Source organism: Oncorhynchus clarkii, chromosome 13 (genome assembly GCF_045791955.1).
Source record: "Oncorhynchus clarkii lewisi isolate Uvic-CL-2024 chromosome 13, UVic_Ocla_1.0, whole genome shotgun sequence".
NCBI lineage: Eukaryota > Metazoa > Chordata > Actinopteri > Salmoniformes > Salmonidae > Oncorhynchus > Oncorhynchus clarkii.
Window position 1 is genome coordinate 43084072 of NC_092159.1, and position 27057 is coordinate 43111128.

The 27057-nt window shown below is 43.8% G+C and overlaps 1 protein-coding gene across 1 annotated transcript in view; it reads right to left on the minus strand.

The window, feature by feature from the left end:
- Positions 1–21903, minus strand: part of LOC139423960 (noelin-2-like) — a 101607-nt gene extending 79704 nt beyond the window's left edge. Inside the window, exon 1 of the mRNA XM_071175620.1 lies at positions 21802–21903. Within this exon, the coding sequence (XP_071031721.1) occupies positions 21802–21858 (57 nt within the window). The 5' untranslated portion in view covers positions 21859–21903. The remainder of the gene's footprint in view (positions 1–21801) is intronic.
- Between the last annotated feature and the right edge of the window lie 5154 nt (positions 21904–27057).

Sequence of the window (27057 nt, forward strand, 5' to 3'; positions counted from 1 at the left end):
CTAGTTAGCTAGCAAGTGCAAGCTAATTTGTCCTATTTAGCTAACTTGCTGATGCTAGCTAATTTGTACTGGGATATAAACATTGAGTTGTTATTTTACCTGAAATGCACAAGGACCTTTACTCCGACAATGAATCCACACATAAAACGGCCAACCGAATCGTTTCTAGACATCTCTCCTCCTTCCAGGCCTTTTCATCTTTGAATTTATATGGTAATTGCATCTACACTTTCATAGTATTGCCAAGACAACCGGCAAAGCAGTTCATCTTTCAATCCCCCACGTGGGTATAACCAATGAGGAGATGGCACGTGCTTCTATAAACCAATGAGGAGATGGGAGAGGCAGGACTTGTAACACGATCTGCATCAGAAATAGGAATTATTATTATTTTTATTATTATTTTGAATAACATGGATTTCTTATTTTGCAACGCTCGTGCACTCGACGTGTCCGGTCTGGTCAGCATGTTAGTAATTGTTTGGGGGAAGCCTGGCTTCCTTCGGCATCCATGAAAACACACCACTGGGGACAACATTTCCATGGTACATCTTTTGTTCATATTTGCAGTCCCTAGTTGTAAGGTATGATGAATGTCTAGTACAGTATTTGTTTTGGTCCAACGTCCAGCTTTTGTCCACACACCACAGTGCAGATAAATAGTTCTCACTTCATCATTACAAGTCTGCTGTCGCTGCTGCATTCTCTGTTATGGTATGCATGGCCAGTGACCGCTACATGGGAATATCTGTGTTTTATCATGTTGAGGAAGTCCCAAAGAGTTGAAATCAGAGAGAATAGGCTAGTGTGTTTACGCTGCTGGCTACATCTTGTTATCTCTATGCCTATATCAAACATATGCTTTGACTGTATAGCTACTAGCTACCACTTTACCTTCCCCACCATGGGCCTACAGAGAGGAGAAGAGAAGAGCCTGAAGGAGCTGCTTGATATGCGCCGTCAGGCTACAGATCAGGCGCTAACTCCCCTGACTAGCGACTTTCAGGCCCCGGCTCCGTCAGGGAGGCTCCCCTCATCAATGACCCTACTGAGTGGCTGTGACAGAGCGCCCGCTGCTGAAACACATTGATAAAAAGGCTCCTCTCGCCACCCGCCCGCCTCCGCAGCGCCACACAGCACTCGCCGGTCATCCACAAGATGAAAGCTCTCCGACCGTTATCTTTCAGCAGGAGGGGAAGCACTGTCACACTCACAATGGAAGGTGAAGAAGACAGAAATCCCAGGGAAGAAAGGTAGAAGTACTATGAGAGGGAGGGATGGAGGGACAGAGAGAGAAAGAAAAGGAGAGGCAGTAGCATTCACGGGGGGTTTCAGTTTAGATTTCCTCCTTGTGTCTGGATGTACCGTTTTGATTTCTTTTGATTCCCGAGTCAGACAGCACTAGAGAACTCATCCTCAGCTGACTGGTGGCCATTGTACCGGTTGCAAATTGCCTGATATCAAGCCGCTTCTCTCTGACATTCTGACATGGAACCTGTGTACTGTGAATGTGTGCCCATTGTGGAAAACTGTACTGTATGAGCTGTCTGGAATGTAATGTGTGTCTACTATCCCTTCCAATGATGACATCTTTTCACTTTAAAATGGAACGTTGTCTTGTGATTGGGTATGTGAGAGCACTCTGATGTGTGTCTTGTGATAAAAGAGGAGGGTTTTTGTAGGAGAGCACTGCAGTGCAGTCAGGTACACACAGCAGCAGCCCAATCTGCTCCGTCTCCAAGTGAGTATGAAAGCTTTGTATCACAGAGAGAAGCTGTGGGCTTTAGGCGCAACTGCCATATTTATATTCCAATCTTCTTCACAGAAACCCACATCGCCAAGCTCATAAAAGATTCATTGAGCAGGGGGAAAGCAAGGTCATACAGAAAACTGGTCAGGAGGTGCTTACTGCTTACCGCAACATTAAAAAAAGGCTGTGTGATTCCCATGGCTGTAGTTACTACGGTTACTCCTCACGTTGCCCTTTTCACGGTCGTCAGCCTGTCCTACGATGCTGACCGCACACCTCCACGCCCTGACTGTCTGTCTGTCCATCAGCTGTCACTCTCACCCCAACACAGGTATAAGTAGCCTAGCGGTTAGAGCGTTGGGCCAGTAACTGAAAGGCACTTAACCCTAATTTCCTCCAGGAGCTCTGTACTATGCTGACCATGTAAAATGGCACCTATCTAGCGTACGTGACAGTACAACATCTTGTTATTACGCCGCACGCCTCTCAAACGTTTGTTAATATTCATCTATTCATGTTAAATCCTCTCTGCGTCTCCAGAGAAACACTGATCTATTTGTGTATTAGCAGTAGCTAGCAGAGGACACAGTGTGTATGGCGTGTAGCCGAGGCCCAGCCCAGCTCTGGAAGGGTGTTGTCAGAGGGATGTCACATTGGGTTAGAGTCATCCTCCACAGACCTCTGAGAGCAGTGCAGCCTGCAGCGCAGAGGGAGAGACTATCTGGTAAGGCTGATAATCATCCCACCAGCACCAGCCAGCCTGACCTGCCTGGTCAGCTAAGCTGAGGGGAGACATGAGCATATGAATAAAGATACTACACAACCTCAACCTCCCCTCTGTAAGCCGATGTTCAATCAATATAATTGGGGTGGGAAAAATTATTTGCTTACACTGACTAGAATCATTATGTTACTGCACCTGGAAAAAACAAACCAATGACAGGTAATATACAGTATGATGGAATGATGATGACAGTCCTCTTTAGGTGTTGCTGTTGTGTCGACACCAACCATACAGGACTGGCCAGAATTACTTCTAGAGTTTACCATTTGTTATTTGAATGTGGTCCAAGAAGCAAGGTTGTCTGTAAAAAGGATTGCCTGCTATAAACATGTCTGTGTAAAATGCACAAAATAATGTAAAATAAAAGGACCACCAAAGATCACTGTACATATATTTTTAAGTGTAATATGCAGTATGTGTTGTAATATGCAGTATGTGTTGTAATATGCAGTATGTGCTGCAATACACAGTATGTGTTGTAATATACAGTATGTGCTGTAATACACAGTATGTGTTGTAATAAATAGTATGTGCTGTAAGAGACAGTGTGTTGTAATATACAGCATGTGTTGTAATACACCATATGTGTTGTAATATGCAGTATGTGTTGTAATATGCAGTATGTGTTGTAATATGCAGTATGTTCTGTAATACACAGTATGTGTTGTAATATACAGCATGTGTTGTAATACAAAATATGTGTTGTAATATACAGCATGTGTTGTAATATACAGCATGTGTTGTAATATACAGCATGTGTTGTAATATACAGCATGTGTTGTAATATACAGCATGTGTTGTAATATACAGCATGTGTTGTAATACAAAATATGTGTTGTAATATACAGCATGTGTTGTAATATACAGCATGTAATGTAATACAAAATATGTGTTGTAATATACAGTACTTGCTGTAAGAGACCGTATGTGTTGTAATAAACAGTACGTGCTGTTAAAGACAGTATATACTGTAATATACAGTATGTGTTGTAATATATAGTACGTGCTGTAAGAGACAGTATGTGCTGTAAGAGACAGTATGTGCTGTAAGAGACAGTACGTGTTGTAAGATACAGTACGTGCTGTAAGAGACAGTACGTGCTGTAAGAGACAGTACGTGCTGTAATATACAGTATGTGTTGTAAGATACAGTATGTGTTGTAAGATACAGTACGTGCTGTAAGAGACAGTACGTGTTGTAAGATACAGTATGTGCTGTAAGAGACAGTACGTGCTGTAAGAGACAGTACGTGCTGTAAGAGACAGTACGTGCTGTAAGAGACAGTACGTGCTGTAAGAGACAGTACGTGTTGTAATATACAGTATGTGCTGTAAGAGACAGTACGTGTTGTAAGAGACAGTACGTGTTGTAAGAGACAGTACGTGCTGTAAGAGACAGTACGTGCTGTAATATACAGTACGTGCTGTAAGAGACAGTACGTGCTGTAAGAGACAGTACGTGTTGTAAGAGACAGTATGTGTTGTAAGAGACAGTATGTGCTGTAAGAGACAGTATGTGCTGTAAGAGACAGTATGTGCTGTAAGAGACAGTATGTGCTGTAAGAGACAGTACGTGCTGTAAGAGACAGTACGTGCTGTAAGAGACAGTACGTGCTGTAAGATACAGTACGTGCTGTAAGATACAGTACGTGCTGTAAGAGACAGTACGTGCTGTAAGAGACAGTACATGCTGTAAGAGACAGTATGCGTTGTAAGAGACAGTATGTGTTGTAAGAGACAGTATGTGCTGTAAGAGACAGTATGTGCTGTAAGAGACAGTACGTGTTTTAAGAGACAGTACGTGCTGTAAGAGACAGTACGTGCTGTAAGAGACAGTACGTGCTGTAAGAAACAGTACGTGCTGTAAGAGACAGTGCGTGTTGTAAGAGGCAGTATGTGTTGTAAGAGACAGTATGTGCTGTAAGAGACAGTATGCGTTGTAAGAGACAGTATGTGTTGTAAGAGACAGTATGTGCTGTAAGAGACAGTATGTGCTGTAAGAGACAGTACGTGTTTTAAGAGACAGTACGTGCTGTAAGAGACAGTACGTGCTGTAAGAGTGGGTACGTGCTGTAAGACACAGTACGTGCTGTAAGAGACAGTATGTGTTGTAAGAGACAGTATGTGTTGTAAGAGACAGTATGTGCTGTAAGAGAAAGTATGTGCTGTAAGAGACAGTATGTGCTGTAAGAGACAGTACGTGTTGTAAGAAACAGTACGTGTTGTAAGAGACAGTACGTGTTGTAAGAGACAGTACGTGCTGTAAGAGACAGTACGTGCTGTAAGAGACAGTACGTGCTGTAATATACAGTACGTGCTGTAAGAGACAGTACGTGCTGTAAGAGACAGTACGTGCTGTAAGAGACAGTACGTGCTGTAAGAGACAGTACGTGTTGTAAGAGACAGTACGTGTTGTAAGAGACAGTATGTGTTGTAAGAGACAGTACGTGCTGTAAGAGACAGTATGTGCTGTAAGATACAGTACGTGCTGTAAGAGACAGTATGTGCTGTAAGAGACAGTATGTGCTGTAAGAGACAGTACGTGCTGTAAGAGACAGTACGTGCTGTAAGAGACAGGACGTGCTGTAAGATACAGTATGTGCTGTAAGAGACAGTATGTGCTGTAAGAGAACGTATGTGTTGTAAGAGACAGTATGTGCTGTAAGAGACAGCTCTGGTTTTCATGTTTTGCATGTAGACCCCTTCTGAAGCTAAACTCCCAATAAGGATCACCCTGGGGAGACGGTCAGAGACACACAGTAAAGCCATTGGTCAGTGGTTCACTCAGGAGCCAGCAGTGGGCCTCTGAGCTGCACTGTCATGGCGGTAACCGAACAACCAAAAGGTCAGTGAGAGCTCAGAAACTCCCAGGGGGAGTCTGTAGAATGACCAGACAGCCGGTAACTCAGGATATACTGGGGACCAGACCTGGGTTTTAAATGTGTATACTTTGCCAGATGGGTGGAGTTTGCACTTTTAAGACTACTTAATTTGCTCAATTGTGGCCAGGTAAGTTCAATCAAGCATAACTGAAAAATTATATTAAACTCAGAGCTGCTGTAGACCCGATAGATACGGATCTAGAATACTGAGTGTGACAGTCAGTTTAGGACACATTCTCTCCAGGTAGTTACATTTGCATGTTGGTCACTTAGCAGACACTCTTATTCAGAGCGACTTACAGTAGTGAGTGCATACATTTTCATATTCGTTTTGGTACCGGTCCCCTGTGGGATTTGAAGCCACAACCCTGGCATTTCAAGCACTATGCTCTATCAACTGAGCCACACTGGACCACCAGTTAGAAAGGCAGAAACATTGTGGGACAACCCCGTCTCGGAGCGCCATACAGGGACAGTGTATCAGCGTGAAGGACGAGGAGGCTCATGACCACATGCACACTCCACCCAGCATTCCATCAGTTCTGGTGGTCCGTTACAGCCAAGACCTGTGCTGCCCATCCCTCACCTGTTTAACCACTGCCTCACAGCAAAATCCCACCCCTTCCTGTACCCAGGACCACACTAATATCACTGCCCTTCCTGTACCCAGGACCACACTAATATCACTGCCCTTCCTGTACCTCAGCCCAGCATCACACTAATATCACTGCCCTTCCTGTACCTCAGCCCCCCGTCACACTAATATCCCTGCCCTTCCTGTACCTCAGCCCCCCGTCACACTAATATCACTGCCCTTCCTGTACCTCAGCCCCCCCGTCACACTAATATCACTGCCCTTCCTGTACCTCAGCCCCCCGTCACACTAATATCCCTGCCCTTCCTGTACCTCAGCCCCCCGTCACACTAATATCACTGCCCTTCCTGTACCTCAGCCCCCCGTCACACTAATATCACTCCCCTTCCTGTACCTCAGCCCCCCGTCACACTAATATCACTGCCCTTCCTGTACCTCAGCCCCCCGTCACACTAATATCACTACCCTTCCTGTACCTCAGCCCAGCGTCACACTGATATCATTCCCCTTTCTGTACCTCAGCCCAGCATCACATTGATATCACTCCCCTTCCTGTATCTCAGTCCAGCATCACACTGATATCACTGCACTTACTGTACCTCAGCCCAGCATCACACTGATATCACTGCCCTTCCTGTACCTCAGCCCAGCATCACATTGATATCACTCCCCTTCCTGTACCTCAGTCCAGCATCACATTGATATCACTCCTCTTCCTGTACCTCAGTGTCACACTAATATCACTGCCCTTCCTGTACCTCAGCCCAGTGTCACACTGATATCACTCCCCTTCATGTACCTTAGCGTCACACTAATATCACTGCCCTTCCTGTACCTCAGCCCAGTGTCACACGGATATCACTCCCCTTCCTGTACCTTAGCGTCACACTAATATCACTGCCCTTCCTGTACCTCAGCCCAGTGTCACACTGATATCACTCCCCTTCCTGTACCTTAGCGTCACACTAATATCACTGCCCTTCCTGTACCTCAGCCCAGCGTCACACTGATATCACACCCTGGTCAGCAGTGTCCATTCCGTCTACTGACCTACTTTGTAGAAGAGGTGCACCCACAGACACACAAGTGAACACACATACACAAGCGTGCACGCGCGCACACAAGCACACACACTCCTCTCAGGGTGGATAAGAAGACATGAAAGAGCCTGAGACATTAGGAGGAATGGAGGAGCAGCCAGCACAACACCTCCTTCTCCTCCCACCCCTCCTTGAACAGACTCTCCTTGTGACATAACCTCCATACGCTACAACAATTCTGACACACACAATACAGTCTCATTAGCTGGCGCTGCTTCAAGCTCTACAGTAATCAGCTATGACACTAAAGCACACACTATTCAATCTCCTCAAGCAGCCATGAATCAAACACAATGCTAGCTCATTATCCGCCACAGACTGTGAAGCGGTATACTTCCATATATGACTCTAAATGGAGAGAGCACGTGAATGTGGTGGCGGGCGTGAGACTAATCAATCTATTACTGCCTGTTTGTTCGCCCACATGCTGCTCAACATGATTGTTTCTGTCTGTCACCCACCACAACATTATAATTAGGTGTACGTACCACTGCACAGGACAAGAGGCACCAATCAGTAAGTATGTGTGTTAGCTGTATACTATATGTCTCTCTAATTATCTGTGTGTATGTGCCTACTAGGGATTTCATTCCACTCCATCCACTTCCATTGGCACAGCCCATACAGAGGGGGATGGAGGATGGAGAGAGGATTCAGTGTGGGTCCAGTGTCAGTGTCCGGGGTGTCGTCTCCTCCAGGTTGAGGAGCCATGATGCAGGCCGAGCCTTGTGCGTGTCCTCTCCTCTCCCTGGGAGATTTACACCCCTCTCTCCCGCAGCTTTTCATTTGTCTAATTCCCTGTGTGGCTGGCTGGGAGGTTTAGGCTGCTGCTAGGCAGAGCACGTACTGTCCATCCGCCCTGCGCGGCCTGCCTACCAGCGTCCTTGGGTCCCCAGAGCAATGCAAGGAGGACTCTTTCTCTTACTTCAATGCCCCTTCCCTCTCTCTCGCACCCCCTCTCTATTTTAATGCCGTCCAACTCCTCCCTCTGTCACTTCCACCTCAATTTATAGGAATTTTAACAGCCCAGGTTCACTGATTGTAAACCATTTCATTGCTGAGGAAAGTTAAAAGGAGTGGTATTATAAGGTTTATGTGTCCGTGTTGTTTTGGTAAGATGATTGTGTAGTCGCCTCCTGGCCGGGTGACAAGGACAGGAATTTAGCCTGTGAGTGGTTCAATCACAGCAGTCTCCGCAGAGCACGGGGAGGGGTTTAAATGGTCGTCATGCTGCTTCCACTCATTGGACGAGCACCAAAAAAGGAGATTTCCCGGCACGGGGTCCCACTACCAGGTCAGCTGGGAGCTGATCGGGATTGGACGACAGCCATGCCAGCTGTTTGTCCTGCTGCCCTATGATTGGGCCAAGTTCTGTCCTGCGTGTCCTCTCAATGTCTGTGTTGGAGCAATTTAACACCAAAAGATTGTCCTGTACAGCTATGATTGGCTCTGTGTGAGTTTTGTCTCTGCTCAAAATGCCAGGGTAATAGAAAACTCTGAATGTGACTCTGCAGACAAAGGCTGCACACAGACAATTGCACTAAATCACCATTGCTTTTCTACTCTGCTTTTCCACTCCTTTGCAGCGTAATCTGCATTTCAATTCAATTGAAATTGGCTTCTTAAATATAATAACTCAACTTATTTGTGAAGTAAAGTGAGACATACTGTACATTTCTGTGAACTGCTATCTTCACTCTAATGTGTAACTAACTATTTACAATCAAATGACTCCAACTGTGGGTATAGTTTCTGTTGCAAACATTATTTCCATCTCAAACAAGGAGGAGCATTTTAAATAGTCCCAAACAGCCAGTTTATTTCAGCCAATTGTTTATCAGCCTCCCTGGTGCAAGGGGATAGAACAAATTACGGATGGAAATAAAGCTTTTGAATTATTTACAGAAGTTTTGTCTTCCTCTTTGAGAATGACAGCCAATTAGGCGATCTCGCCCACTGAGCTCGGCGTTTGAACAGGGAAAAACACCAAAGCAAGTGGTAACTTCCATCACTCACAGCCTCCAAGGCCAGACTGTTTCAAACAGTAAGTACACCCCACTGTCTGCACCAGTCTTTCCTATGGGAACACTGCACTGCACTCATGCTCTCATATCAGTAAGTAAGCAGTGTTGTGTTCACAGGTTGTTTCAAGTACATGTAAAATGTCCTGCCCTCAGCAGACAGCCACTGATTAAACAAAAATAATTATAGAAACACAAAGCTCTACTTCCCAAGCCCCTGTTTAGTTCAAAGTAATGTAATAATTAGACTTGATTGTGGTGTCGACGACTCTGATCTGGATTTTAGATCTGCAAAGACTTGCTAAGTGCTTACTGTGTTTTTGATAACGTTTCAAATGAAACATTTTAATGAAGGAACATACACTGAGCTGAGTATACCAAACATTAGGAACACTTTCCAAATATTGAGTTGCACTCAGAACAGCCTCAATTCGTCAGGGCATGGACTCGAGGTGTCGGAAGCTTTCCACAGGGATGCTGGCCCATGTTGACTCCAATGTTTCCCACAGTTGTGTCAAGTTGGCTGGATGTCCTTTGGGTGGTGGACCATTCTTGATACACACGGGAAACTGTTGACTGTGAAAAACCCAGCAGCATTGCAGTTCTTGTCACACTCAAACCAGTGCGCCTGGTACCTACTACCATTCCCTGTTCTAAGGCACTTTTGTCTTGCCCATTCACTCTCTGAATGGCACACATACACAATCCATGTCTCAATTGTCTCGAGGATTAAAAAATCCTTATTTAACCCGTCTCCTCCCCTTCATCTACACTGACTTAAGTGGATTTAACAAGTGACAACAACAAGGGATCGATGTTTTGTACTCAGTGTATTTTTTGGCTTTCTGTTGTCGTACATTTCCATGCAATCATATTTCTCACATAGACCTCACCCCAATGTCAGCAGCACACTCAGTCCACCAATCAAGCCCCTAATTGTTTCAATTGGATAAGTGTCATGAACTGGCTGAAAACCTGCATTACATCTAGGAAAATACATTATCCTTACACCTGCATAACCTCTAGGAACAAAAATCATATTTAAACCTGCATTAACTCTAGCATTAACTCTAGCATTAACTCTAGCATTAACTCTAGCATTAACTCTAGCATTAACTCTAGCATTAACTCTCAGCTTTTTTCCATCTACGTAACATTGCAAAAATCAGAAACTTTCTGATAGGAGGCAGCATTTTCACTTTTGGATAAATAGCGTGCCCAATTTCAACTTCCTGCTACTCATGCCAAGAATATAAGATATGCATATTGTTATTATTATTATTATAGATTTGGATAGACAACACTCTGAAGTTTCCAAAACTGTTTGAATCATGTCTGTGAGTATAACAGAACTTATGTAGCAGGCAAAACCCCGAGGACTAACCATTCAGAATGATTTATTTTTGAGGTCGCTGTCTTGTTCAATGAGTTCTCATGGGGAAACGATATTTCTTAGGCACTTGTGTGCCATTCCTAACGCTTCCACTGGATGTTACCAGTCTTTGTAATTTGGTTGAGGTTATTCCTTTGTGCAATGAAGAAGTACGGCCATCCTGGAAAAGGGTAACACTGTTGAGAGTTGGCCAAGACTTGAAAAGTAGCGTTAGTTTCCTCTCGTCCTCTATTGAAAACAGATAGACCCGTCTTCAATTTGATTGATTATTAACGTTCAAAAATACCGAAAGTTGTATTACAAAAGTATTTTTAAATGTTTTGGCAAAGTTTACAGGGAACTTTTGAGATATTTTGTAGTGACTTTGCGCAAATCGGAAGCTGTTTTTTTCTGGATCAAACGCGCCAAATAAATGGACATTTTGGATATATGGACGGAATTAATCGAACAAAAGGACCATTTGTGATGTTTATGGGACATATTGGAGTGCCAACAAAAGAAGCTCGTCAAAGGTAAGGCATGTTTTATATTTTATTTCTGCGTTTTGTGTAGCGCCTGCAGGGTTGAAATATGCTACTCTTTGTTTACTGCTGTGCTATCATCAGATAATAGCTTCTTATGCTTTCGCCGAAAAGCCCTTTTGAAATCTGACATGTTGGCTGGATTCACAACGAGTGTAGCTTTAATTTGCTATCTTACATGTGTGATTTATTGAAAGTTAGAATTTTATAGTATTTTATTTGAATCTGGCGCTCTGCATTTTGCGTCCCCCTATCCCAGAGAGGCTAGAATCCTGACTAGAACCAAAATAATTGATCATATTACTCCAGTGCTAGCCTCCCTACACTTGCTTCCTGTTAAGGCAAGGGCTGATTTCAAGGTTTTACTGCTAACCTACAAAGCATTACATGGGCTTGCTCCTACCTATCTTTCTGATTTGGTCCTGCCGTACATACCTACATGTACGCTACGGTCACAAGACGCAGGCCTCCTAATTGTCCCTAGAATTTCTAAGCAAACAGCTGGAGGCAGAGCTTTCTCCTATAGAGCTCCATTTTTTATGGAATGGTCTGCCTACCCATGTGAGAGATGCAGACTCGGTCTCAACCTTTAAGTCTTTACTGAAGACTCATCTCTTCAGTGGGTCATATGATTGAGTGTAGTCTGGCCCAGGAGTGTGAAGGTGAACGGAAAGGCTCTGGAGCAACGAACCGCCTTTGCTGGCTCTGCCTGGCCGGTTCCCCTCTTTCCACTGGGATTCTCTGCCTCTAACCCTATCACAGGGGCTGAGTCACTGGCTTACTGGTGCTCTTTCATGCCGTCGCTAGGATCGTTGCGTCACTTGAGTGGGTTGAGTCACTGACGTGATCTTCCTGTCTGGGTTGGCGCCCCCCTTTGGGTTGTGCCGTGGCGGAGATCTTTGTGGGCTATACTCGGCCTTGTCTCAGGATGGTAAGTTGGTGGTTGAAGAGATCCCTCTAGTGGTGTGGGGGTTGTGCTTTGGCAAAGTGGGTGGGGTTATATCCTTCCTGTTTGGCCCTGTCCAGGGGTATCATTGGATGGGGCCACAGTGTCTCCTGACCCCTCCTGGCTCAGCCTCCAGTATTTATGCTGCAGTAGTTTGTGTCGGGGGCTAGGGTCAGTTTGTTATATCTTGAGTACTTCTCCTGTTTTATCCGTTGTCCTGTGTGAATTTAAGTATGCTCTCTTTAATTCTCTCTTTCTCTCGGAGGACCTGAGCCCTAGGACCAAGCCTCAGGACTACAGGGCCCCCTTGAACTTTGCGACCTTTTGCCACATTTCAGGCTTCAAACATAAAGATATAAAACTGTATTTTTTTGTGAAGAATCAACAACAAGTGGGACACAATCATGAAGTGGAACGACATTTATTGGATATTTCAAACTTTTTTAACAAATCAAAAACTGAAAAATTGGGCGTGCAAAATTATTCAGCCCCTTTACTTTCAGTGCAGCAAACTCTCTCCAGAAGTTCAGTGAGGATCTCTGAATGATCCAATGTTGACCTAAATGACTAATGATGATAAATACAATCCACCTGTGTGTAATCAAGTCTCTGTATAAATGCACCTGCACTGTGATAGTCTCAGAGGTCCGTTAAAAGCGCAGAGAGCATCATGAAGAACAAGGAACACACCAGGCAGGTCTGAGATACTGTTGTGAAGAAGTTTAAAGCCGGATTTGGATACAAAAAGATTTTCCAAGCTTTAAACATCCCAAGGAGCACTGTGCAAGCGATAATATTGAAATGGAAGGAGTATCAGACCACTGCAAATCTACCAAAACCTGGCTGTCCCTCTAAACTTTCAGCTCATACAAGGAGAAGACTGATCAGAGATGCAGCCAAGAGGCCCATGATCACTCTGGATGAACTGCAGAGATCTACAGCTGAGGTGGGAGACTCTGTCCATAGGACAACAATCAGTCGTATATTGCACAAATCTGGCCTTTATGGAAGAGTGGCAAGAAGAAAGCCATTTCTTAAAGATATCCATAAAAAGTGTTGTTTAAAGTTTGCCACAAGCCACCTGGGAGACACACCAAACATGTGGAAGAAGGTGCTCTGGTCAGATGAAACCAAAATTGAACTTTTTGGCAACAATGCAAAACGTTATGTTTGGCGTAAAAGCAACACAGCTCATCACCCTGAACACACCATCCCCACTGTCAAACATGGTGGTGGCAGCATCATGGTTTGGGCCTGCTTTTCTTCAGCAGGGACAGGGAAGATGGTTAAAATTGATGGGAAGATGGATGGAGCCAAATACAGGACCATTCTGGAAGAAAACCTGATGGAGTCTGCAAAAGACCTGAGACTGGGACGGAGATTTGTCTTCCAACAAGACAATGATCCAAAACATAAAGCAAAATCTACAATGGAATGGTTCAAAAATGAACATATCCAGGTGTTAGAATGGCCAAGTCAAAGTCCAGACCTGAATCCAATCGAGAATCTGTGGAAAGAACTGAAAACTGCTGTTCACAAATGCTCTCCTTCCAACCTCACTGAGCTCGAGCTGTTTTGCAAGGAGGAATGGGAAAAAATGTCAGTCTCTCGATGTGCAAAACTGATAGAGACATACCCCAAGCGACTTACAGCTGTAATCACAGCAAAAGGTGGCGCTACAAAGTATTAACTTAAGGGGGCTGAATAATTTTGCACGCCCAATTTTTCAGTTTTTGATTTGTTAAAAAAGTTTGAAATATCCAATAAATGACGTTCCACTTCATGATTGTGTCCCACTTGTTGTTGACTCTTCACAAAAAAATACAGTTTTATATCTTTATGTTTGAAGCCTGAAATGTGGCAAAAGGTCGCAAAGTTCAAGGGGGCCGAATACTTTCGCAAGGCACTGTACCTGGCATGATGACTCCTTGCTGTCCCCAGTGCTGCTGCTCCAGTTTCAACTGTTCTGCCTGCGGCTATGGAATCCTGACCTGTTCAACGGACGTGCTACCTGTCCCAGACCTGCTGATTTCAACTCTCTAGAGAGTTGTAGGAATGGTAGAGATACTCTTAATGATCGGCTATGAAAAGCCAACTGACATTTATTCCTGAGGTGCTGACTTGCTGGACCCTCGACAACTACTGTGATTATTATTATTTGACCATGCTGGTCATTTATGAACATTTGAACATCTTGGCCATGTTCTGTTATAATTTCCACCCGGCACAGCCAGAAGAGGACTGGCCACCCCTCATAGCCTGGTTCCTCTCTAGGTTTTGGCCTTTCTAGGGAGTTTTTCCTAGCCACCGTGCTTCTACACCTGCATTGCTTGCTGTTTGGGGTTTTAGGCTGGGTTTCTGTACAGCACTTAGAGATATCAGCTGATGTACGAAGGGCTATATAAATACATTTGATTTGATTTGATTTACTGAAATTATCTTGAAAACCTGACTCTAGCCTCTGAAATTATCCCTAAACCTGCATTAACTCAAGCTACTGAAATGATCCCTAAACCTGCATTACCTCTAGCTACTGAAATTATCCCTAGACCTGCATTAACTCTAGCTAATGAAATTATCCCTAAACCTGCATTACCTCTAGAAACAGAAGTGATCCTTAAACCTGCATTGCCTCTAGAAACATATGATTATTATACCAACATTACCTTTAGGTACAGAAACTATGCTAAAACTCATTGCCTCTAGCTACTGAAATGATCCCTAAACCTGCATTTACCTATAGCTATCGAAATAATTCATAAACCTGCATTACCTATACATAAATCATGGCTGCTGCCTTAAAGCTGCAATATGTCACTTTTTGGAAGACCTGACCAAATTCACATGGATCTATAAATCATATTTCTGTCATTCTCATTGAAAGCCAGTATAAATAGTGATATATAAGTTCTAGGCACTCTATTTCTATGCTTCCCGTTCTTAAGTTTAGTTTTACTTTACATTTTGTACATAAGTTTCAAACAGTTGAATACACAATATTTTTGTTTTAATTCAACTATATTTCCCAACAGTTTAGATGGTACAATGATTCTCTATACTATCCATTGCTTGTTTTATTACTTAAACTGAAATTAGCCAAACAACTCGAATTTTAGCAACCAGGAAATGGCAGAGTGATTTATGCCACTTTTCAACCTCATATTTGTCACGTCTACTCCTGCTCCTCCCCTTCGGTGTCCGCTGGTGTACTAACCACCAGTCCTGGGAACCATCATCACGCGCACCTGCGCTTCATTAGGCACACATAGACTCCATTACCTCCCCTTAATCTGGCACTCCCTTAGGTTCTTTCCCTAGGTAGTGTGGTTTTGTTCATGTCAAGACGCTACGCCTACGTTGGATCATTCCATGTTTCTTGTTAAATTAAACTTACCACCTGCTTCTTGACTCCCAGCATCCACGTTACAATATTCACTATCTCCAGCACCTACATTTCTACGTGTGTGTTTCTAATGTCTGTGGATAAAAAGACAAGGTCACAAAAACATGCTTCTCTGTGACTTCACAGGGTCCGATTAAAAGTGTTTTTATTTTTTATTATACGAGTTTCTAGCCAGAGGGATGGTACTGTATGTTCTTGCGCCCCACGTCACCACGAATCTCCTATTGTTTGAAAATCACTTTTTTTAATGATGTTATCGAATAGAACTTTAAATATTTTTGTACAAAACGCTCTGTTTTCACATACAGTGGGGCAAAAAAGTATTTAGTCAGCCACCAATTGTGCAAGTTCTCCCACGTAAAAAGATGAGAGGCCTGTAATTTGCATCATAGGTACACTTCAACTATGACAGACAAAATGAGGGAAAAAAAATCAGAAAATCACATTGTAGGATTTTTATGGAATTTATTTGCAAATTATGGTGGAAAATAAGTATTTGGTCAATAACAAAAGTTTATCTCAATACTTTGTTATATACCCTTTGTTGGCAATGACAGAGGTCAAACGTCAAACGATATTTAGCAAATCAAAGAACCATACAAATTAGAACAAAGTATTTACATAATATTAAATATAATTGAGAAAATATTCCCATTATTATATAAATTGATATTTTTACATGGAAACATGTCACAATCCTGACCCACGTCCACCATTATCCATATCCGGCCACACACTTGAGTTGGTGTCCAGCGCCAAAGAGCCTGGTGTGACATTCCAAGCTAACCTACAATAAGGACAACATTTAAAAATAATAATAATAATAATAATAAACCTAAAACGGGACAAACACTTCTCCACATCTCCACCAAAGGCTTTTCATGATGAACCATCTTTGCCACTTCAATGGCCTTCTGAGGCCTTCTGACAGTATAGACCTGCTTTGTCCATTCAGTGCTCCAGTACGCCGCTCCAGTATGGCACCCAGGTCTCACAGCCCACCAACACAACCAACTGGAGAACATCCAATGACATGCAACCAAAATCATCATGGGCCCCACCTACACCTCCTATGACTCTGGATTAAATGACCTGTCCTTGCAGTCCCGCCACAACCACCTTTCCAGATCCTTTGCCTAGAAGCTTGCAAAATTCCAGGATTACAACAAATGGCTGCCTCAGACAAAAGGCCATGTCAGTGGCAGATCTACCCGATCCAGTCACAAACTGAACCGTCCCCCTACTCTGCCTGACAGGTACTACAACAGCCCTATGGCTTACTTTGTGAGACTGCTTAATGCTGCTTAAGGTGAGGCACCACATGTTGAAATGAAATGTTTCCATCAACTGATACACTACCATTCAAAAGTTTGGGGTCACTTAGAAATGTCCTTGTTTTTGAAAGAAAAATATTTTTTGTCCATTAAAATAACATCAAATTGATCAGAAATACAGTGTAGACATTGTTAATGTTGTAAATGACTATTGTAGCTGGAAACGGCTGATTTGTTATGGAATATCTACATAGGCTCGCAGAGGCCCATTGTCAGCAACCATCACTCCTGTGTTCCAATGGCACGTTGTGTTAGCTTTCCAAGTTTATAATTTTAAAAGGCTAATTGATAATTAGAAAACCCTTTTGCAATTATGTTAGCACAGCTGAAAACTGTTGTGTTGATTAAAGAATCAATAAAACTGGCTTTCTTTAGAATAGTTGAGTATCTGGAGCATCAGCATTTGTGGGCTCGATTACAGGCTCAAAATGGACAGAAACAAAGAACTTTCTTCTGAAACGTGTCAGTCTATTCTTGTTCTGAGAAATGAAGGCTATACAATGTGAGAAATTGGCAAGAAACTGACGATCTCGTACAACGCTGTGTACTACTCCCTTCACAGAATAGCGCAAACTGGCTCTAACCAGAATATAAGGAGTGGGAGGCCCCAGTGCACAACTGAGCAAAAGGACAAGTACATTAGAGTGTCTAGTTTGAGAAACAAACATTAAATAGTACCCACAAAACACTAGTCTCAACGTCAACAGTGAAGAGGCGACTCCGGGATGCTGGCCTTCTAGGCAGAGTTGCAAAGAAAAAGCCATATCTCAGACTGGCCAATAAAAATAAAATATTAAGATGGGAAAAAGAACACAGACACTGGACAGAGGAACTCTGCCTAGAAGGCCAGCATCCCGGAGTCGCCTCGTCACTGTTGACGTTGAGACTAGTGTTTTGCGGATACTATTTAATGAAGCTGCCAGTTGAGGACTTGTGACACTCTAAAGTACTTGTCCTCTTGCTCAGTTGTGCACTGGGGCCTCCCACTCCTCTTTCTATTCTTGTTAGAGCCTTTTGAAAGGTAGTGTACATTTTGAGATTTAAAATGGACATCACACATAATTTAAAAGCCCATTTCATAGAGAACGTTCTAAACTTTTTTACATGTAGTAACTTACTTTGAAGAGATCATGATTAGTTCTAAATAGGTGTTCGGTGATTGGTAGACTAAATTCCTTGTACTTCTCTTGAACTACCATTTCCTGAAAGTCAGACTCTTCCCACACGCTAAGTAATTTATCTCAGCCTTAGTTAATCTCAGCTTTAGACGCACCTGCATTCACCAAATGTTGTGTGGTTATACTGATATATATTCCCCAGACTTGTACAGAGGGAATTGTTCATATGTTGTCAAATATAGATTTTAGATAACATTTTCTTCTTTCTTTTTCACCAAAAATGCTTTTTACCCACATGGTTTAGTAATTTACAAATAGAAAGAATTTAAAAAGTGTATATATCCACAATCTGCTCAATGTCCAGTCCTGGAAATATGAACAGATCTAATTAGACATTGCCTCAGTTTGCATATTTAATACAATATTTCAGAAACGTTGTAACACACAAACAAATGTAGGTTGGTGTTTTTATTTAAATGGTAGAAGTTCATTGTGATATGAATAAGGGAAAACATGACCCTATTAGGGTGTGGTGCCTTAACTGTGATATTGTGTACTGCATCTCACATGTGTTGTTTGATTTACTTACGTAGACCTATGTATGCTGGAATTCAGCTTTTAGCTGCAAATGTGTCCAATTTAAAATAAACCTTAAATATATATGTATTGTGCTGTCATTTTCAATTATATTTCATTGCTGTGAAATCTTCTTTAAACAGCATAATTACCATCCATTTTATCTACTGAAATACACATGTATTCTCTGCTCAGCCCACAAGTATAATTCAAAGATTATCATGCATAAATATGAACTGCTACACAGACGCACATTTGCAAAGTGCATGCATGGGGTCAGTCGTCTTGTGATGCAACATACCCCATAACAACGGCGTACATACAGAGGTGGCGCCAAGGTCGAGCAGGTGTCCGTCTGTATCACTGGCTGTCAGGACTCCTGGGGTATTGTGGGTACTTAACAAACACATGCCAGCGAGTGCATGTCTCATTAAAGCATAGTGCATATTTAATGTAGGGCCCGTGCCCAGACTGTGTGTGGAGAAGATGTGTACATATGAGTGAGATATCCAAACTCCTGCAGTGTAGAGAGAAGTCCTATCAGTCGGAAGATACGGCCAGAAGAGTTAATAAATTATTTATGTCTGCAGAGCTAGGCTATGTTAGGGAAATGGGTGGCGCCATATTTTTTTCCCTCTGTAGGGTTGATAAATATTTAATGTAAACACTTACAACAAATTGTCCCCCAAGGCCAATTATGAGCCATTGGAGGCGGGGAAACAGTTCCACTGATAGAGAGATGATTGTATCTCTTGAGAGTAAGTCTGGGACACACACATCGTCAGGTCCTTATGCCCCAATTTTGTGGTATCCAATTGTTAGTAGCTACTATCTTGTCTCATCGCTACAACTCCCGTACGGGCTCGGGAGAGACGAAGGTTGAAAGTCATGCGTCCTCCGATACACAAGCCAACCAAGCCGCACTGCTTCTTAACACAGCGCGCATCCAACCCGGAAGCCAGCCGCACCAATGTGTCGGAGGAAACACCGTGCACCTGGCAACCTTGGTTAGCGCGCACAGGAGTTGCTGGTGCGCAATGAGACATGGATATCCCTAACAGCCAAACCCTCCCTAACCCGGACGACGCTATGCCAATTGTGCGTCGCCCCACGGGCTTCCCGGTCGCGGCCAGTTACGACAGAACCTGGGCGCAAACCCAGAGTCTCTGGTGGCACAGCTGGCGCTGCAGTACAGCGCCCTTAACCACTGCGCCTCCCGGGAGGCTAGGTCCTTATGCCTTATGGTTGGGTGCTCACCTGCCTACTGTCTCCTGCCCTGTGACTCCAATGAGCGTCAGCGCTAGACAGACAAAACAGACGGCTAAATAAGTCTCTCCGCAGGTGGTTTCATATGATAAGCAAACCAGGGTTTTCCCAAGTACTGGGGGGCATAACATAGCAAAATATTTTTCCAAAGGAAATTAGGACAGGTCCAGGTAGTAGTCTCTCAGTCTCTTTCTAAACGTTTTGTCACTAGTGAACAGGACCGAGTTCTCCATCAGTAGGTCACACACACACAGACAGACAGACATACAGACAGACAGACAGAGAGTGAGAGAGAGAGAGCACGAGGACAGAGATGAAGTCTTGTGTTACACTGAGATACCACTGGCTGTGCTCTGCACATTCATTCCTGTCACTGACAGCACCACCTGCTCCTCTCAGTAGGGTCTCATTGTCACCGCCACCGTTTGAAAGGAGCATGGCCTCAGGACAGGTAGCATCGTATCCATTTCTGGGAAAAGGTCAGCTCAAGTCTCAACGCAGCACGTAGACATGGCAGTAAACATGGCACACTTCAGTAGTAGACAACATACTAATTCTGTAGAGCAGGATGTTCTCTCAGTGCTACTGTGTATTAGAAATGAACTACAGCAGACATTTTAATTTCATGGTTTGCACACAGTCAGAATACTGTATAAATCTGCAGCTATTGATCAATATGGTTAACACAGTCATATCATTCTCAGAACATTCTTGGGGGTTCAAAAGATATTTGATCAATCCTGCACAAACATGAGTGATTGTCAGGATACTCCCAGGGGGCATATCTATTCAGCAAAACGATGCACATAACATTCTACACTTGGGGGTCAGGCCTGGCATGCCAGAGAATATTATTTCAACTGTAGGTCCATCCCAAGATGTATTATTGACCATTAATGTGTTACCCGGTGATTGTGAGAAGAAAACAAAGGGTTTGGAAACTGTTACACAGTACAACTGGGATACTTGGGAAATCCCAACTAAAACCCGGGATCCTTGGGAAGTCCCAACTATTAGTGTTAGGTAGGGGTTATCATTAAGATTAAGGGTTAAGGGTTGGGGTTAAGGGTTTAGGGTCAACCCGAGGATTACCGAATAGCTCTAACCCTGTTCTTAGGCAAAGGCACTCTGAAGCGCTGTCCATGGTGCTGAAACAGGCCACATAGACTTCAACGTCAAAAAAAAAACGTAACTGTTTTTTTTAAATGAGCTACAGTATCAGTTAGAGCAGACATCTTTTTGAAATGTCCACCTTTTTAAATATTTGACTTTTGAATTAAGCATGTAAACATGTTCTAGAACTTATTTTGTCTGACAGCTGAAGACGCAATAACAAATTATTCACGTCTCTTGGACTTTCAAATGTTTTCTGGGTCAGATAATTTACCTTCCTTCACTTCAATTTACAACTGTCACGTCAGAGTTCATCGTTTCATTGAAAGGCCTGTGCTTAGTGCTTCTCTGGTCCAACGTAGGCGCAAATACATGACTCCGGGACATAGGCCTACAGATATGTACACTCACCAGGGAACATGGGTTAGCGTTTGAAGGGGCATTAGAAAAGCACTCATTACAATCCTCTTACTAACACTGAACCTGACACGTGTGTCCACACATTCGCAAATCACACTTGGATTGTGCAGAAGCTCGCTCGAGCGTGATGTACAGTGCCGGCATAATATAGACTTCTGTTCCTCAGAGAAGCCCCAGAGCCTTTCTGTCGCTTCCTCTCTCAACTTTCTCTCTGTCCTGCCCCTCTGAATCCAAGCTGCTGTATTCCAGGCCAGACGGCCGCAGATGTGAGATTTGACTAGCCTACACATTTTCCTTAGGACTGGGGAATAATAATAATAATACAGATTAATCATCTAAAATCATATTTGGAGTCATTGTGTGGCACGTTCGCACTAACACATTTGTGTATTTCACACTCATTCCACTAAACATGATTTTCTTCACACTTGCTCAAGTATTGATTTTAAGCACATTGGCATATGTCTAATAGACACAAGCAAGTCCTCGAATATGTATTCTGTACCCCCAATGGGCGGCATTTATACAACGTTAACAAATAAAGAGCACTTTAAATATGAGATGTACGCGTGTTCTTACCTCACAGGGCATGGCAGCTAACATCACTAGTAGGAACATGGCACTGAAGAGATGCATTCTTGCCGAAATGACAGCGTTCCAGCCGACAGAAGCTCCTCTGTTGCTCTTCCCCTCTTGCCTGTGTCCTTTTGGGGCGGTTTCTTCAGCTCGAGAGGGATTCTGTCAATGCTCTGTCGAGTGTACACGACGAACCTCGTCACCAGCCAGTCTGTGCGCTGGGTTAATTCCACACACGGACGCAGAGTAGCCCTCTAGCTTGGTAGGCTACAATGATCAGCGATGTGCGGTTTGGACTTGCGCCTCCTCCTTATGACCAACACAGATCAGTGGACCGCAGATTTTTGCCAGTGAACGCTGAATCAAATCCAAAATATTTCACGCACGATATGTTTGTTAGAAAAGGGCAATGCCTTTAACCTGTAAATGAACACGGGCCTCAATGGTATAGTAGCTAATGACAGGGGCAGAAAGTCGCAGAGGTTGGAAGGTGACTTCTGTGCTTGCAAGGTGACGACGCTAAGAGCAGCACATCGATGCGTTGGCAACTGATTCAAAGAAGTACCACTCTGCTGCAGCCCAGCTCGCCCGTGCGTGCATGTGTGCGTGAGAGAGAGAAAGTGTGCGGGAGAGAGAGAGAGAGAGGGAGAGGGAGAGGGAGAGGGAGAGGGGGCTTCATTGACTAGACTGTGTTGTTTGCTACTCTGTATGGATTTTCAGTAGAATGACAGATACACGGAACGCGAGAGAGGGGTGACATTTAACGGAAGGCATTGTCATAATCGACTTCCTTGTTATCTGCACACCAACGCTGATTGGGGCTGATATGGCGTTGTGTAAGAGCCGGATGGTGATTGTGAAAACCACATAATGCCATCAATTTAGCTCTCATCCGCTTCTAATTCGTAAATTAAGGTGCCAATGTAATTCGAATGGATTTCCCAGAATTGGGGTTTAGAGAAATAAGCATGCAAATATTTTAATTATGTTGCTAATCGTGTGTGTGTGTGTGTGTGTGTGTGTGTGTGTGTGTGTGTGTGTGTGTGTGTGTGTGTGTGTGTGTGTGTGTGTGTGTGTGTGCGCTTCGGATTCTCCTAGTTTTTGACAGCCAGAGCTAGTGGCCTCTGGCCATCCTGAACACGGTATGAATAATAGAACCCGCTCCGCTCTTCCTCCTCAGTAATAGCGCTCAACTTCACTTTTGAATTTCACCGCTTTCCAAAGTTACATCCAACAACAAGCCACTTCACGTCCTTGCCTATAATTACCTATGAATGGCTCAAGTGTTACTTAACTACATATGATAGGGCTGGAACCTTGGCAGTCTACTGCACTTGGCACATGCTGTATCCTCTTCACTAACCCCAATTGTTTATGATACATCAGTATCAACACATGACATGGTGTGTGGAACATTATACCTATCATTATGAGTGCCATGTACAGGGTACAGTAGGTTACTGTATAGGGTAAAACCAGTGTAAGACATCCCTCCTATAGCAAAGTGGAGAGTTGGAGTTCCGGCCTCCTCAGAGCTGCTGTTGCCCTCAGATGCACAGTGCACACCCCTCCATTTACCCAGCAGGAGCACACAGAGGCATGGAAAGAGCTTGTGGTTGAGAGAGAGAGAGAGAGAGAGAGAGAGAAAGAAAGAAAGGGAGAGAGAGTGTGATCGAGAGAGAGAGTGTACAGTAGAACAGAGCATTAAAGACCACAAGGAAGCTCTGTCATTGTTACTGCGTCTCTTTGTCATTACCCAATTAACCATGCATCCAAGTAACAGTACCATCAGGGTACGGTACAGTTCTCCTTCCAGCCTGACCCTGGATACATACAGTATGGCATGTGGTTGTGAATAATAGCTTAGGCTCCTTCCTGCCTGAAAGGGAGAGTCAAAGTGACGTTGAGTCATTGAGTGCGGTCATAGTGGCAGCAGCAAAGTGGCTAATGGCAATGCTGAGGAAATATACTGTATTAACACATTCATCTAAGGCTCTCTTCTCTCTCTCCACATCTCTCCATCTCTCCACTCACTCCCCTGTCACCATCCACAGTCCTGGGGGCTGGAGGATATTTCTGAGGGAGGTGAAGACAATACATGACCCATTTGTCAAGGAGGCAGCATGTTTCTGTTTTATCTCCAAGCCAGACCAGGCAAGGCAAGAGAAAAGAGAAGGGAAAAAACAGTTACCGGAAGTCCTCTCAGGCATAGAGCTGGTCGGTCAGCCTGTGTCTCTCCACCTCTTTTTCCATCCCTCTCTCTCTCCCTCTCATGCTCTGCTGCACTCTGTGAAGTAGATACGGAGCTGAAATGGGCATTTTCTCCTTCTCTCCCTCTGGCCAGAAGGTTCATGCTCTTTGAATTTGTCTAAAATGACTAACCCATAGCATCACCCTCTGATGTTCATTTTGAATCATGGTTATTTTGTCAATGTTGTCTGTGAACATGTTTATGAGTGTGTGTGTGTGTGTGTGTGTGTGTGTGTGTGTGTGTGTGTGTGTGTGTGTGTGTGTGTGTGTGTGTGTGTGTGTGCCTGTGTATAATGATAGGTCTCAACAACCATGGGTCTCAAGCATTAAAACTCAGCAGTCCAGGTGGGCCTATTTGTACTGAACCAGCGCTGCCAACCATATCATTATATAGATTTAACATTTTTAGGAGTTGATAATCTGTAAATGATGGGAAAGTGAGGAGAATTTAAAATCTCTTATGAGGATAAGAAGGATGACCGGAAGCAGGATAATTAAGGGTTAGGGACTGTACTATAAGCTGGAAAGGAGGTGAAGAAACTAGAGAATTGAGTCAGTAAGGGAGAGGTCTATAGATCTCCAGAGAGAGAGACTGTCACACTCGTCGTAATGATGAGACCAAGGCGCAGCGTGAGTAGAGTTACACATAATTTTAATAAAACAAAACTCACTGAACATAAACAACAACCAAACGAAGCTACTGATGTGCACTCAGGCAACTAAAGGTAGACAAGATCCTACACCAGAAAGTGGGAAAAAGGGCTGCCTAAATATGATCCCCAATCAGAGACAACAATAAACAGCTGTCTCTGATTGGGAACCATATCAGGCCAACATAGAAATACACAACATAGAATGCCCACCCCAAATCACACCCCGACCTCACCAAATAGAGAAATAAAATGGCTCTCTAAGGTCAGGGCGTGACAGAGACAGAGCGAGAGAGAGATTGAGAGAGAGCAGAGCAGAGCACAAGGACAGACATGAAAATGGGATTTATTTGTGCTTTCCCGTGTCAGAGAGAGAATTCAGGAATTGACTGAATGGAAAACTGAACTGATCCCAACCCTGAATCCGTCTGTCTGTCCTTTGATATTAAATCACTATTGTGATGTGGCTACTGTGGAGTCATTACGCAATGGGAGCTAGAGAACCATATGCCTGCTAAGAGTTTCCACAGTGTTCCATCAACGTTATTAAGTTTTCCAATGGGTATGAAGAGGATCAAGATAATCTGATGGAGAACTCAAATCTTTGGCATGGATTTTCTGTCATCCTGCTGCCAACAGGATGCAACATAACATGGCCTCATGATGCCAGCCACACACACACGCACAGACACACACCTTCTGAAGGAAAATAGTTCACTGTTACATTATTGATATTCAAAACCTCCCTTCTACTATTTTCCCTTAAGTTCAAATTGTTTCCTTACAGACCTAGTAATTGTTTTCTTGAGGCCATATTCTTCAGCTCCAGTTGTGTCCTTTACTTCAAGGTTAAACTCACCCAGCAGTGTAAAGAGCTGAACAAGGTCATGCTATCTATGGCTGTACCTCTCCAGGCATTCTAGGGTGCCTACTACACAGCCATTGAAAAATGGGCGTATTTATTTATTTGATTTGATATTGTATTTATTTTCCTCACCGCTCGTATCTCAGATGAAATATCGAGTACTGCCATATCAGCCCTGTTGTTCCATTATAATATTCACATACAGAGTATGATATATTAACTTGAATGCACCTGAAATGAGTCCATAAGTCTCTCCAAAATCTTCTGGGGCAGGAGGTTATAGAGTGCTTGGTTGCCATAGCGATGGCGGTCTGCAAGGGGCAGGAAGGGAAAGGTGTGAAAGCCGGATTGCTCATTGGCCGGCTGAAGAGAGTATTAAACATGGTGTTTCACACCTTCCCCTCGGCTGTTTGTCATGCACTACCTGCACGTTAACACAGAAACCGGGGTAAGGACACGCCAGGTTCACATGGAGGTGTTATACAGTGGTGCTGTAATGCTTTGTCTCGGAGTCCAGCCCAGACCAGTCAAGACAGAATTCTGGTCAGAGCAAAGCTGCTGTGGATCAAAACCAAATGTTGTCCTCTACCATCTACCTCCCAGACACATGGAGAAATGAGGAGAGACACAGACTGCCAAACAGTCCATCATCTCAAGTTCAAACATCCCAGACACACACACACACACACACACACACACACACACACACACACACACACACGCACACACACACACACACACACACACACACACACACACACATATACACACACACACACACACACACATATATACACACACACACACACAAATTCTTGCAGAATATGCAGAGCTGGGAGATGCTACCTGTGTTGTGCTCTGTAGCCTGTGTTTGTGTTTAATTGGATGAAAAGATGATGCATAATGCAGGAAGAGAGAAACATGTATGAACCACAGTCCATGTCGCCCACGGCAACAGAAACCAGCAGCTAATTGTTGTTGGCATTTTTCTCCCCTGTTTTTCCCTGCTCCATTGAAACAGCAGTAGCCTCACGGTTTGTCATGTATCTGAAGCTTTTTCCTCTCCCAGCTCAGAGCAGAGTTCCTGCGCATGACAGTGTGTTTCTCAACCAGCGCATGCATGCATACCCTTGTGTGTGTGTGTGTGTGTGTGTGTGTGTGTGTGTGTGTGTGTGTGTGTGTGTGTGTAGGATAAGGGTTAAGGAGCTGGTCCATATAATGTATGTCACCTACACACACAGCCTATACATAGGTATGAACATGAACCATTGACGCGAGGTCACATAAGTGGCCTTGGAAGGGCAAGGTGAAGGAGTGAGTCTTACATTGTCTGCTACTATATAGAGCACACAGTACCAAGAACACTGAGTTCCTGCTTCTAACATACACTCTCTCAGTGCTCCGCCTCTCAGTGCTCTGCCTCTCAGTGCTCCGCCTCTCAGTGCTCTGCCTCTCAGTGCTCTGTCTCTCAGTGCTCTTTCTCTCAGTGCTCCG